The sequence below is a fragment of the Gavialis gangeticus genome, unplaced genomic scaffold (assembly GCF_001723915.1).
Source record: "Gavialis gangeticus isolate Ggan-Ray unplaced genomic scaffold, GavGan_comp1, whole genome shotgun sequence".
NCBI classification, from domain to species: Eukaryota; Metazoa; Chordata; order Crocodylia; family Gavialidae; genus Gavialis; species Gavialis gangeticus.
Genome location: NW_017728960.1, coordinates 2,497,679 through 2,512,039, shown reverse-complemented (window position 1 = coordinate 2,512,039; position 14,361 = coordinate 2,497,679). Strand labels below are relative to the sequence as shown.

At 44.4% G+C, this 14,361-nt stretch overlaps 1 protein-coding gene across 1 annotated transcript; it reads left to right on the top strand.

The window, feature by feature from the left end:
- The first annotated feature begins 10,192 nt into the window (after positions 1 to 10,192).
- LOC109302674 (scale keratin-like) lies at positions 10,193 to 12,338 on the top strand. Its single transcript, XM_019524408.1, has 2 exons — positions 10,193 to 10,223; positions 11,385 to 12,338. The coding sequence occupies exon 2, from the start codon at positions 11,403 to 11,405 to the stop codon at positions 11,907 to 11,909; it is 507 nt and encodes a 168-aa protein (XP_019379953.1). The 5' UTR covers positions 10,193 to 10,223; positions 11,385 to 11,402; the 3' UTR covers positions 11,910 to 12,338.
- The last annotated feature ends 2,023 nt before the right edge of the window (positions 12,339 to 14,361 follow it).

Below are 14,361 nucleotides of genomic sequence, written 5' to 3'. Positions count from 1 at the left end.
CGCATCCCCACATTGACGGCCCATGTTCATCTTGGAATCAGTAATGACTCCAAGATGCTTTTCTGCCTCTGTGCTGATGAGAAGGGAGTTCCCCAGCCTGTAGGTATGGGGCTGGGTCTTCCTCCCCAGGTGCAACACCTTGCACTTGTCCGTATTGAACCCATCCTGTTCTCATCCACCCACCTCTGTAACCTGTCGAGATCTACTTGTAGCCTGTCCCTCTCTTCTAGTGTGCTCACTTCTCCCCACATCTTAGTGTCATCTGTGAACTTGAACAAGGTGCTTTTTACCCCCTGATCCAAGTCGCTGATGAAGATGTTGAACAGTGCGGGCGCAAGAACCGAGCCCTGGCGGACCCCACTGCCCACATCCCTCCAGGTCGAAAATGACCCATCCACCACCACTCTCTGGGTGCGGCCCTCCAGCCAGTTGGCGACCCATTTGACTGCGTAGGTGTCAACGCCACAGTCCCCCATTTTTTAATGGAAATGGGGTGAGAGATAGTGTCAAAGGTCTTCCTAAAGTCCAGAAAGATGTCCGCTGCTACCCCTTTGAGTAATGGTGCCAATTAGCTGCCCCCTGCTAATTAGCTCATCCTCTGCTTCCAGGTTAGTTGATAGCCCCTGCAGGACACCAGCATCTGAGGATACCACAGTGAGTTTTCTGTATGGATATGGCTTCGTATTGGCAGAACAAAATATAAGCCACTAAATACCTTTGGAGATCTGTCTGCTATGAGACCGTTCAATCCTTTCCCTTCTTTTATGCATCAAATATAAACCCACAGAGATATGGGAGATGACAGGTGGTTAAATAACAAAATGGAGGACAAAGTACATCCAGGACAGCATGATGTTAATGAGAACAGGATGTGAAATTTATACTCTTCACATTTATTCAGTCTTCACGTGTATTTCCCGGGTTTCAAGGTGTTTCAATAAAGAATGGAGGTGAAAGAAAACCAGGCAGACAGGACTATGATGCATATCATTTTAATGTGTGTGGATACACACACACTGCATACACTTTCAGAAGAAATAAATGCAAAGCATGAAGAGTTTGCAATGTCATGCATTTTGCACGAGATTTTTTTTTTCTTTTGCTGCAGTGGTAGCACTTGACAATACAGCCCTATTTTCAGTCATTTTAAGTTACAGGTTTTACGCCCATCCCATGTCAAGTGAATGCAGAAAAATAGAAGCAGACATCTTAGCTGGGAAATCATTAGATCAGAAGTCAAAGCCCTGATTTTAAGAGATGACAGACACTCACAGCTCCAAAAGACACCGACTGGATTTGTGAGGGCTTGTCTGTTTCAAAACTCATTGTCCACAAATTCAGCCATGAATCTATATTGTGTTAGGTCTATGGAAGTTTTTTTCTGACTTTAACATGGAAAACACCTTCCATAGCAGTATGTATTCAATGGGCGGGAATAAGGACTACAGTATCCTGTGCCTAGACCTGACAATCCAGAGCTGTATAAGCCCCCATAGTTGTACAAGCCTCCAGAACCAATGGAGCCCCCATAACTCAGGAAGCCTGCAGAGCTCCCAGTGCGAGGTGCCCCTAAAAGTCTCATAGCACTCTCTTGAGGGCAGCTGCTAAGGATGCGTCCAGGAAATGTCACAACAACTGGAGGTGGCTGGATCACAGTTGTGGAGTCAGTAACGCAAGGCAGCTCATTGCAGCTGTCAGTGACTGGTGATGGGCACGTTGCCCTGCATGGCACATAGCATTCGTTGTAGCAGGACATCTTTCAGTGGCAGAGGAAAACCTGGAAGGCAGAGTAAAGCAGGAGAGGTTCAAAGTTCAGATATCATGCCATGTAAGAAGAGAGGCAAACCAGATCCAGACAGACATATTAATTAGTTGGATGACTTAGACCTTTCAAGGGTTTGCAATGCCTTTGTCTTTCTTCTAGTCCTTGTTGTATGCATCTGGAGCCTCTCTCCTAACCACTCCCCCTTTTATCTCTCCTCATAGATTTTCCATTCCATAAAAACACCATGTTTGCAAATCCTTATAGTTTCATAGTTTCTAGGGTCAGAAGGGACCTGAACAGATCATCAAGTCTGACCCCCTGCCCTGGGCAGGAACGAGTGCTGGGATCATAATGCCCCAGCCAGATATCTAGCCTTTGTTCATGACCTTTCCTAGATACCACCACAAGCTTCTGCTTGCCCATACCCTACCACCTTCATCTCCCCTATCTTCCGCCTAACTTCCTTCTTCTCCCCTATGGCATCAAACTCTTCTCTTTAGATCCCCCAGGTGCTGATGCTTCTAACATAGCCACTTTTCTGCACAGCTCCCTGCAAACTTTAACCCTCAAAACACCCTTCCAAAGTGGGTGGTTATTTTTAATTTTTATTCCTGTCAATCTCAAGGAAACAGGATTCATTCCTATTGCCCCTAACTATTGGTTTCAAATAAAATAAATGGATAAATAAAAGCAACCAATTTACCTTTCAATAATTATGGGCAGAAACTGGATCTTTTACAATGTTATAGAAATAGTTAGGGTCACATCCTTAGCTGTTGAAAAACAACACAGCTCTCACAGACAGCGGAGAGAGACTAAACATACATTTATATAGAGAAGAGTATGTTCTCCTTATTTGTATGTGAAGGCTAAATGTGTGTGTGGGGGGGAGGGGTGTTATTTTTAGAGGTCTGAATGCTAACCCTTGGTTTAAATGAGAGGTGTCCCAAATGCTTAAGCATCTTTCACTTCGAAAGTCTGCATCAAGCAGCCCCAGCAATGGAGTCACTACCAGAAAGCTCCCCAGAAACAAACCCCACTGACATTTCCAAGAATTGCCAAGTGATCTTGCAGGATTGACCCCTAAATTAAATCCAGTGCTCAAATATATTATAGTAGTTAGGAAAGGAATGGGACTTACCCTTGTCACAGAGGCGAATAAGGCAGGAAAAGTGAACAGAAATTCCATGAACTGGAAGTACTTTTATACCATTTCTCAGACTGCCGGGGGAGTTTGAGGCAGTTCATTAGGTGCTAATTAGCAGCCACATAGCTATTATGTGGAACTCTTCAAAACGATAACATTATTTATTCTGGTGCATTATGATGTGCACCTATTTCTCCAAACAGGTCTTAAAACATAATAGGTCAGATTCATTCCTTGTTCTTCCAGTGACTTCAGAATGTGAAAGGGCCTCATAGGTTTACCAACATCCTCATCCCCAACTGTTTGCTCTGGGTCCAACTGAATATGCATAGAAAACCATAAAAATATCTTTTCTATTGTCAGCGAATTGGGTTATCCCCGTGGCAATTCATTCCTCCAGCAGAAGCCAGAATAAAATTGACGTGTTTACTTCTCAACTACAGCTTTTTAAAAAGGGCTCATGAAGAAGTTAAATGGCAAAGAGACCTTGTAGAAACCTTATATCAGTAAGGATATGAGTTATAAAGGGACCTACAGTTACCGCATGGCATTTTTTTTAAACAATGGCTATCATCCTACAGAAGTATTAATGCTACCTCTCCATCCATGATCCATCAAGACACTTTTATTCCATCAGGAAAATGTACCAAAGAAAGCTTATGAAGAGCCACACCAAAGATGAACACAAAATCTTCTTGATGAATGAGGGAAGGCTCTGAAATGAGCTCCCAAAGTTGGTCATCATAGAATCATAGAAAATGAGAGTTGGAAGGGCCCTCAGGAGGTCACATCTAGTTCACGCCCTGCTCAAAGCAGGACCAGCCCCAACTACATCATCCCAGACAAGGCTTTATTGAGCTGGGGCTTAAAAACCTCCAAGGATGGAGATTGCACCACCTCTCTGGGTAACCCATTCCAGTGCTTTACTACCCTTGTCATGAGACAGTTTCTCCTAATATCCAACCTAAACTTACCCTACTGCAACTGGGGCCAGTAGGGGGCACTCCTGCAGTGAGCCACCCACCTGACCACGCCCGACCACCTTCCAGGCTCCGAGTGCCTCCCTAGGGGCACCTCGCTTCTGACTGACCCCCTTCCTGGAGCACACTCCCTAGCCTGGGGGCAACATAAGCTGCCACCACCCCAAGAAGGGACTCTCTCAGTCCTGTGTCCTCGGGGAAACACAGGCCTAATAGTCCAATGAGTACTCGACCCAGTACAAGCACTTGGGGCACTTCCCCAAGTCGGAGGCCAAAAAGGAAAGTCCCTCTTAGTCCACAGACCTAAGGGGTCTGTTAGGCATAATTTAGACCCACCCCTCAATAAGTCTCCTACACCGGTCACAAAGGAGAACTTTATTGATTACAGGGGTAGGGTGAAAATAGGGTACAAGATAGAGCAATATCATAGAAATCCCATAAAGTAAAACAGTCTGGCTGAGGTAGACTTTTGATTGCGCATCTGAGTTACTGCCAGCTAGATATCTAACCAGATCTCGAGTAGCTTACTCACAAGCATCATTCAGAGGCTGCTGGAGATCCCCTCTGGAGGCAGGCCATTCCCAGCTCATGAGTTATGGGGGAGAGAGCCAGTTTCAGATGGTAAAACTCCTCTCTAAGTCTGAGTCCTCCGCATGGCTGCTGCCCTCCCCCCCCTGCCCAAGCAGTCTTAACTTATATAGCCCCTGTGACCTCGTTCACCTGGCCCAATGGAGGCCAGCACCTGTTGGCTGTCAGCCAACCAATTTGAAATACATCACTAGTTGCTGGGAAGACTCTAGCCCACCAGGTAGATGCCCCTCACCCAGGTAGGGGATACCAGTCATGTAGGCAGAGGGAGCAGGTTTCCCCCCTCCGTCAGGAATGTTTCCAGCTCAGGTTACCTAAAGAGATAGGGTAAAGGTGTGTCTCCTCTGCTGGGCCCAGCCTAATCACATTGTCACAGCACAGAGATTTTGGGGAGAAACAAAGGTGGCTTCCTGCCACAGAGCCCATTGCTCCTTGTTCTGTCATCTGCCACCACTGAGAACAGTTCATCTCTATCCTCTTTGAAACCTCTCTTCAGGGAGTTGAAGGCTGCTATTAAATCCCAACCCCCACCCCCCAAGTCTTCTTTTCTCCAGATTCAATAAGCCCAGTTCCCTCAGCCTCTCCTCGCAAGTCATGCCCCCCATCCCCCCAGCCATTTTTGTTGCCCTCTACTAGACTCTTTCCAACTTGTCCACAACATTTCTGTAGGGGGTGGGGGCCCAAAACTGGACACAGGACTCCAGATGTGGCCTCCCCCGTGCTGCATACAGGGGAAGAATCACTTCCCTCAATCTGCTGGCAATGCTCCTACTGATGCAGCCCAGGATGCTGTTAGCCTTCTTGGCAAGAAGAACACACTGCTGGATCATATCCAGCTTCTTGTCCACTGTCATCCCCAGGCCATTTTCTGCAGAACTGATGCCCAGTCTGTTGCCCTCTCCCCCTCCCCCCAGCCTGTATTGGTGCATGGGATTGTTCTGTCCTAAGTGCAGCACTTTGCACTTGTCCTTATTGAACCTCATGATATTTTTTTGGTCCAGTCCTCCAGTTTGTCTAGGTCTCTCTGAAGAGATATTTGTCTAAAGTCAAACCTTTGGATATGTCCAAAGTCAGACCTTCCTGACCATTCATAAAAGTGGATGGGACCTCTACCAACCTCTAAGCATTGCATCTTTAAGGTAGAGCAAGTAGCTAAATAGGTTCCAAAATTAATTCTTTTGGTTAACCTCAGATTAGGCCAGTGACAGTTTGAACCACAGGTATGAATGAGAGAATTTTACAACCACCATTTTACCACTGGGCACTGTCTGGAAGACTTCCTTCATAGAATGAGCTCATGCTTGCACCACTGAGATTAGCACCTGTTTTGATAAAGTACAGAAAAGGTTAACCTGAGGAGTCATGCAGATTTCAGGCTTGCAGACATGGCTGATAAGTACTAAAATGCTGATATGTTTAAACTTGGGAGCCATGAACACCTTGTTCTCCTTCCTTCTACTGGTACAAACAGTATCAAGTAGAAATGCATCCTTAGATTGACAGTAGTTGTTTACACCCATGTAAAACAGGTGCAGAGTCCCGTAATATCAAAACAGAAAGATCAAGTACGCATTTTGCTCCCTTTTCCCTTTGGAGCAAGTAAAATCATGTTCCATTTTCCACAAGTTACCACAAATTTGGTTGTAGTCTTAGAGTACCCCTTCTCCACATCGTAAATCTATCTCAACTGGGCCAGGACAGCAAGAAGGGTATGAAATATCATCTCCAAGAACTGCAGAATTTATCTGAACATGGGGTCAAAATTCACTACTGACAAACTCACAAATTCAAACTAACACAAACTCGGTCATGGCTCTAAACCTCTTCAGATGGGTGCAGCATGGTTTGACACAAAATGGGTTTTTGTCACACTGCACAAGTTAATACCGTATTTCTTGCACATATAACACACCCCCAAATAAGATTCAAACCTTGTTTTTGAAACACAGAATGAAAAAAAAATATCTTTCTTTGAAAATACTGATAAGTAGCAGTGAGAAATTGAGTAGGAGCTTCTGGTACATTAGCTTCTGCTGGACCAATGCCCACTATGAAATACATCCAACTTCACACTTATTTTCCCCTGGCATAGGCAGGAAATGCTATTCTCAAATTTCCTTGCTTATAGCACACACTCCAATTTCTAGCAGCTAATTTTGGGAAGGAGGATGGATGTGCATGTTGTATGCAAGAAATCATGGTATATCTGGCTGGGGAGACATTTTGACCTTGAGCTCTTGCCATTAAGAACAACAATGGTTCATGTTCAAAGCTGAGTCGGAAGTCCAGAGCCCTTCACTACAAAGGGAGTGGCTCATTGTTCCCCTCCTTTGTTATGTTCTTGTCACATTTTCCAACTTAATCAAATTTTGCTGTTTCTGTCACAGTTTATCCCTAAATTGTAAGGCGTTTTCCTGAGCCATTAGTCTTACCAAGCATGATCTGAGACTCCTTGAGAACAAAAGATTTCAAAGGTCTTCAAAAGCAGTCATTAATGGATGATATATGCAAATTGGTGCATTAGGATAACAACTGAATTTAGTCGCCCTAGAATTAAGCAATTACATTGCTGGAAAATATTCAAGTTCAATTGCTCTTCTCCTCCCTCTGTGTAAAATATTTATACACATCAGAAATAAAACCTAAAATGAAGCCTTGCATTTATAAAAAGAAACATTCCTGTTAAAGTTTATGAAAGAAATCCTCACAGAGACCCCAAAATAATTCCCACGAACCAACTGATATCAAAACACTAGCTCCCTCTTTTTCAGCGTCTCTTTTATACCATTTAAAAGGTCAACCCGTTTCTCACATGGCACATCTGCGAATATATTGACTGGTCTGCTTGTTACTTATTTAAATCTCTCTTGACTGTTGATCATCTCCCACCTCCCCAGGGACTTTTCTCAGTACAGAAAAGAAGGGAGAGATAAGGTAGCATGGTGGTTGATGCTCGAGATTTTCTGGACTAACTGACTATTCTGGCTTCCCAGAAGGATCTTCAGAGAGTGGATGCTCATCAGAGGAGACCCCAAACCCAGTTCTTGGTCTCCAGTTTGGTGACCAAGACTTGAAGTGCTTCTGAAACTCTTTGCTTTGGGCTTAGCCATGGCCCCACTTCATGTGGGGGAAGTGGGCACTGGCATGTTCTTCTTTACTGATACCAGGGATTCACTGATGCTCATGGCCAAGCAGCTCAACACAGGACTGTGACCAAGGTGACTCATTTCTTTCTAAGGAACTTCATTTTCAGCCAAATTCAGGAGGGCAGCACCTCTTCCTTTTACCCTGAGCTGTAGAAGAGTAGAGAGCTATTCCATCTCCCATAGTGCCAAACCCACCTCTGTGATGGGTCCAGGGGTCAGGGCAAGCTCTCAGGTGTTCTCAGAAGACTGCATTGGCATATACCCACTGAATACATACAGTAGTGGCATTTCCACATGTCCAAATGCAAGCTACCACAATTTTGAAATGGACACTGGTTCTGCAGAAGGGTAAATTTATTTACCTCTTTGGACCATGAAGATGCCTAGGGAAGGGCACGTGTCTCCCAGAATTGTTAGAGTTGGTTGTTTTTTTTTCAGTCTGGGATTAACCTGGGTATTTCAGTGCCACCAATTGCCTCTCCCTGGGATGGATTGAAGCAAACTATAAGCCAGAGTACAGTGAGGCAAAAGGAAAACAATTTTGATGCTGGGACCTGCTACTCAACCAGTTTAGAACATGCCAAGTGGTTTCACGTTTGTACTGAACAGCTGTATACATCGTTTGCCACAAAAACCATGTTCAGTTCTCCCCTTCATTTGTTTCCATCCCTTGATTCTGGTTCATGTAATAAAGGCACAGCTCTTATGCTGTAAATTATATCTAAATTAAGAGGCATCTTCATGTGGACACTCATCTGACATCCTGCGGCTTCCTCAGAACAAAGGCTTCACAAAGCACTGCACAGACAGCTATTAACATTTTATGGAGGAACAGAGCCATATAATCATAGCATTTAAAGTGCGCAACAAGATTTAGATACCCCATTATTAAGCAATATCATCACTGTCCAAATAAGCAAGCAATTTTTACACTTACCTCCTTTTCTAATCATGGGAGGCAGCCACACAGCCGTGGCGGTATGGTTTCTATTACAAAGTAACTATGTGGGCATTTTCATTAAAATGTCCTTTTGCACCTGCTGGGCAAAAGTCTCAGCTAATGAACAGACTTTTGAATTGCTAGTGCCTCTCATCTGCTTATGCTTTTTGGCTCTGACATGCAAAAAAAGCTGAGGAAGAATGCTGTGGGTATTTAGGGCTTGAGGGTAAGACATTTGACCAATGTTTTAAAGAAAGATTCTCTTCTTCATCCTCCTACTGTGTTAAACAGAAGATTATATTTACTTTGTCAAAGAGATTAACGTGGAGATACTGGTTTTCTCTTTATCTCTTCCAATAATACAATGCCTATGTTTCCTAAGGAAATTCCATCCAGTACTGGCCATTCTGAAAATCCTTCTTATTCTTAGCTCTACATGGGGATGCCCCAAGAGAATTTCCTTCTTCCCCTAATAGGAGAGGCTCTGCTTTCATAAAATGTTTTTGAAACCATTCTAGTACATTGGGGTGGTCGCAAATCTGTCTTGCAACCTCTCTTATAGGCAGGAAGGTCCATCCAGGCCTCATAGCTCATTGGACAGTGTGGGTAAGGTGCACTAGTTTATACCCATTGGCACACTAAGGATGGCATCATGCCCACCTGGCTTTGACTCCCCAGTGGACCATGGATCCATTTCCAGCCACTAGGAACTTGACCTCATGCCTCCACAGCCATAACAAGATGCCTTAAGGGGTCACTGCCTCCCTCCTCTCTCCTCCAGGGTTTCCAATTCCAGATGTTTCCTTCACCCAGGGATCCAGCTTCACAGACAAAAGGAAGCAACCCTCCCTCTGTCCTTGGCACACCCCCCGAAGTAAACAGCTGTCTTGCTGGCTCATGGATGGAGTTGCAGGTTCAAGGATTTTAATCCAAAGCTTTTATAAAGCACTGTTGCGCTGTTTCTTTTTTCCCACCATCATCTTCATGTCAAATGCAAACCTTCAACAGGGAACCTCTCTCATGCTCCATATGACAGATTCTGAGTCTCTCACCCCAAAAAGTCTTTCAGAGTGCATTTGGCCATCACTGTCAAGTGAAACTCACCCTACAGTTGTGTTACACAAGGCCCACACAGAACTTTAGGTCCACTTTGGCTCCGTTTTACTTGTGAATTTCCAGAATGGTAGTAGAAATGTTAAGCATGCAGAATAAAGACTCCCACCAACCTAGAAGCTGCAAAGGTAAGCAACATTTTGTTTGGTGGAATGAAACGTGAAGATGGTTCAAGGGCAAAGTCCACCAAATAAAAAAATTAGTAAAATATGCAGCCAGCTTAATTTCTGCTGTAATTTTTGTGAGGTCAGATGGAACAATACCAAGAATAATTTGGCCTGCAAAGTTTCAAGATGAAAGAAATCTACATGGTGGAATGTGCATGTCATGCCATGTGGAAATTAGATGAACTGAACAACCACAATCAGCAAAAACAATTTAATCAGTTGGATGAGTTACACATGCAAGCAACTTTTGGTTGGCAAATAATTAGGGCTTCATGAGCATCACAGATCCCCCAGGCAGTCTGAAAAACAATATAAAAGCTCTCAACTCAAGGCTCTACAACATCACTTCTCTTGCATGATCCTCCTTGGTAAATTGGGTAAGTCAGAAACCACCTCAAATCATTCTAAATACCTAAATATTGCTTTAAAGATAGTTTTAGCTGAGGACTACAAATTCTATCAACGTTCATTGATGCTTCACAGTGTTACAGGTTTTCTTTCCATAAGAGTCTTTTTGTGGTTATTCAGCTGCAATTATCAGTGATTAGGAGCTTCTGGAGGCTATGTTAAAAAAAGGCATAGATGCTTGGGATACCTTTTTCCCATTAATTCACTTATGAGCATGCAAGTCCATTAGGCATTATGGGAAATAGAAGCCTGTCAGCATTTTGGGGTCTTGTCAGAACAGTTCCAGAGCAATGTAGAAGTGAAAATAGACAATGCAATGTAGCAGAGTTGAAGTATGAGGTCCGTTAAAGGAATGCATGTTCTCAGGATTTAGGTGCTAAATTGGGATGCAGAAAGCCTATATTAAGCTTTGGTTATGTTTTGGACTTCCTGGGGAAACCAGGTCAAGTCTTCTAAGGAAAGATATTTGAGAGAGCTCAGACCCCAGTTCACAAAGTTATAACCTTTTTTCCCCTTTAGTCTTTCAAGTCAAGTTGCGAAGAGCTCATGGCAGAGCATGCCTCTCTTTTCCCATGCCCAGCACAGTAGGAATCTGATCTCTACTTCCATTTGTAGGAACAAATATTCAGACATGCAACAAGTAGGCATGCCTGCGTTCTAGCCCTAGATGTTTCAGTGACTCACCAAATGGCCATGAGCAGGTCATTTAACCTTTCCATTTTAATTTTCCCTGCCTACAAAAGAGGGATAATTTCTTATTTTACAAGGTAAGGTCAGGTAAGGAGGCTGCACAGAGGAGCAAAAGGCAAATTGTTACATGAGTGCTAAATAGAATTTGCTATTAGTATCCCAGCTGGAAAAAAGGAAGAGTTTCTAGTGGCAGGACATGAGGATCCAGAAAGAGAGTCTGAGAGGAGAAGAGAGGTGACTGGATGTGGCCAAAGGTAAGATGGTCTTCAATGGCATTTCTGCACATCCAGGGAGTAAGGGCCACATTCTAGTGGCAACTGAAGCTGAAGTCTGAAGTGATTGCTACGCCCTTCCCATAACCACAGAATATAAGCAATGAACCCTTTTGGCTACTCCAACCTGTGCACTGTGTCTACCCTACTCCTTACTGCATGTTTCAGGCTGATCTCCACACCAAGATGGCCTGCACTGACCTGTGCTACCCCTCCAGTGACATTGTCTGCCCAACACCCATTGCCAACAGCTACAATGACCTGTGTGTGAGACAGTGCCCTGACTCGAGGGCAGTGATCCAGCCACCACCAGTTGTTGTGACCTTCCCAGGCCCCATTCTCAGCAGCTTCCCTCAGGAGAGCATCGTGGGATCTTCAGGAGCACCTGGTGTGGGGGGCTATGGCAGTTCTTTTGGCACCCGTTTTGGGTACAGTGGCTTGGGGGGATCCCTTAGCTATGGCAGTTCTGGTGGCTATGGAGGAGATGGTTATGAAGGCCTTGGTGGGGGCTATGTGGGTGGATCCCTTGGCTATCGTGGTGGATCCCTTGGCTACAGCGGTGGATTGTGTGGTTCTGGAAGCTTGTATAATTATGGAAGGTTGTCTGGTTCAGGCTTTGGCTATGGTTATTGCAGCCCTTTTTCTTACCGTCGGTACAATAGGTACCGCCGTGGGAGCTGTGGGCCATGCTAAGCCCAACAGGAAAATGCACAGAACAAGGAACAGCCAGGAAATTAGAAGAAAAATCCAGATTTGTTACTGAGCATAATGGACATGGCTTTCTGAAATGCCAACACCCAGGGTTTCCTCTGAAGTTAATACACTAGTGAGTGCTGGGCACTTCCTAAAGTCAGGTCCATGCTTGTCTTACTCCCATTACATTCTAGCTTGTATTTCTCATTTAACAGTCTTGATTTATGGGGCTTTATGGCACTCTAGCAACAAGGGCAAAACATGTAACTTAAAATGTTAGGACATGGGACCTGCCTGTCAATCATGGTGTTAACACAGGAAGAAGAATATCTTGAAACAGATGATTGGTTGTTTTCTTTTGTAAAAATCTTCATCCTTTGTAAATGTACACTTGATTTCTCATTCCTAATAAAATTTCCCAGCATCATATCATTGGCCTTTTGAATTTCCTGTCTCTTCTGACATTTACCCACTGCTCAGGATGAACTTCACCCCTAGGTTGATGATCAATGCTAGGCTTATGAGCCACTTACAATTGTTACTCAAGTCCTACAATGCAGGGAGAACTGGCAACATTGCATGGTCTATGGTACCGCACCATTTCCAGGGCCTGGGACTCAACAGCAATAAGCCAGGGAGACCATCCATGAGCTTGAGTCTATAGGCAGTCAGGGTGCAAGACTCTAGAGAAGCCCCTGGGGGATAACACCACACCAGTTGTTCTCAACCTTTTTAGATTCAAGGTGCCCCTCAGAAAACACCAGCTCTTACTTTTCACTCTTTTGACTACAGAAGAATAACAGAGCAATTCTTCTGTTACAAAGAATTCAGAAAGTCCACAATAGGTCAGAATGGTTTTAACATTATGGATGTCTATTTGAAATTTCTCAGTGTATCTCATGAATTGTGTATGCACATCTGAGACTGCTAATTTTGTTATTCCACGCTGCAGCACCCTTGAAAGGACCTCAAGGGACCCTGGTTGAGAATCACTGCCCTACACCTAGCAATCCCCAATCTGCCAGACACAGACTCCCCCAGTTACCACCGCCAAGACTTTCCCTTTCATGGATTTTTTTTAAATTTCAGAGATTTCATCACTGAAGTGAACAAAACAAATTTCCAGCTATCAAAGCCCTCCACTATGTAGATTTCCCTTGCTCCATACAACTGCACTCCAGACAAATGGGAGGACTGCCTCTCTACTACGTTCTTCTTTCATTCTCTTGGCATCAGCACAAATCAGGTACAGTCCTGTAGTGCCTCTCAGAGTCTGACTGGAGCATTGCTTAATGACTTCAGGCAGTGTGGGAAGGTTATTTTCCACTATGTTATTTTAACTCAGCATATTTTGACTGCCTCTCATGAGCCTGAAGCCATTCAACACAAGGCTTATGTACAAACACAAGTCTTCACAACTGGATTTAAAGTGAATCGTAATGGGCACCCGCTCTGAGAAAGGTGCATTTTATTCTATAATGACTAGGACCAATGGCATGAAAGGATCTGCAGTCATTCCAACAATTTCTCTTTCAAACAGGGACTCATAGTAATCATCCCACAGTGCATCAAAAAGGTTTATGTCCTTTGGAGGAGAGGAAGGGAAATGGGCAAGAGAAAGAAATTGTATGCATTGTATAGGTTTTGGAGTAATTGTCTTGAACCTTAATAACCATCAGTAAGCTCCTAAGATAGATCTGCTCTGCTTGGCGAAAGTGAAGGAGAAGAGTCATCAAAGAAGAAAAGAGTAACTGAGTTGCCTGTAAACACTGAGAGCCTGTCTAATGAAACACAAGGCCAACATGTTCAACATTAGCAACAAAGGGCCTCAAGTCTGTAGCAAGATGTAAAGAAGGGGAAGAGATGTGGGTTGATGAGGAAAGAGCAGAAGAGTAGAGATAAAGGGTTATCTGCATCATCTGCCCTGTAGAAAAATTTCAGAGATGTGAGGCCTGTGCTGAATAAGAACTACCTACCTCCGGGGTGGGTCTACACGTGCACATCTATTGCACAGTAACCAAAATTACTGCACAGAATGGGTGCATGTCTACATGTGCATGCTTGTGCCATGCAGTAAATGTGGTGACTAGGCCTGTGTGAAGAGGCTAGTATTTGCTTCGGATTTGGATTCAGCTGATTTGGGGGACAGTGATTCGATTTGGTGATTCAATTTACTGTCCCAAATCCATTCGGCCGAATCTGATTCAGAGATTCGGCTGCTGCTGAATCGCTGAATCACACAGGCCCATCCTCTGCCCTCTCTCCCAGCCCCAGCAATGGCTGCCCCACCCACCCTAGCTCTCAGCACTTTGAAAAAAAAGTCCCAGCTCACAGGGTGCTGTCGGGTGGGGAGACGAACCCAGCTGTCTTCCACTGTCCCATGCTGCATGGGGTGCTCTGCATGAGCCCCTTGACCCCCCCCCCCACTTCTCCACCCTCAGCTGACCATGAC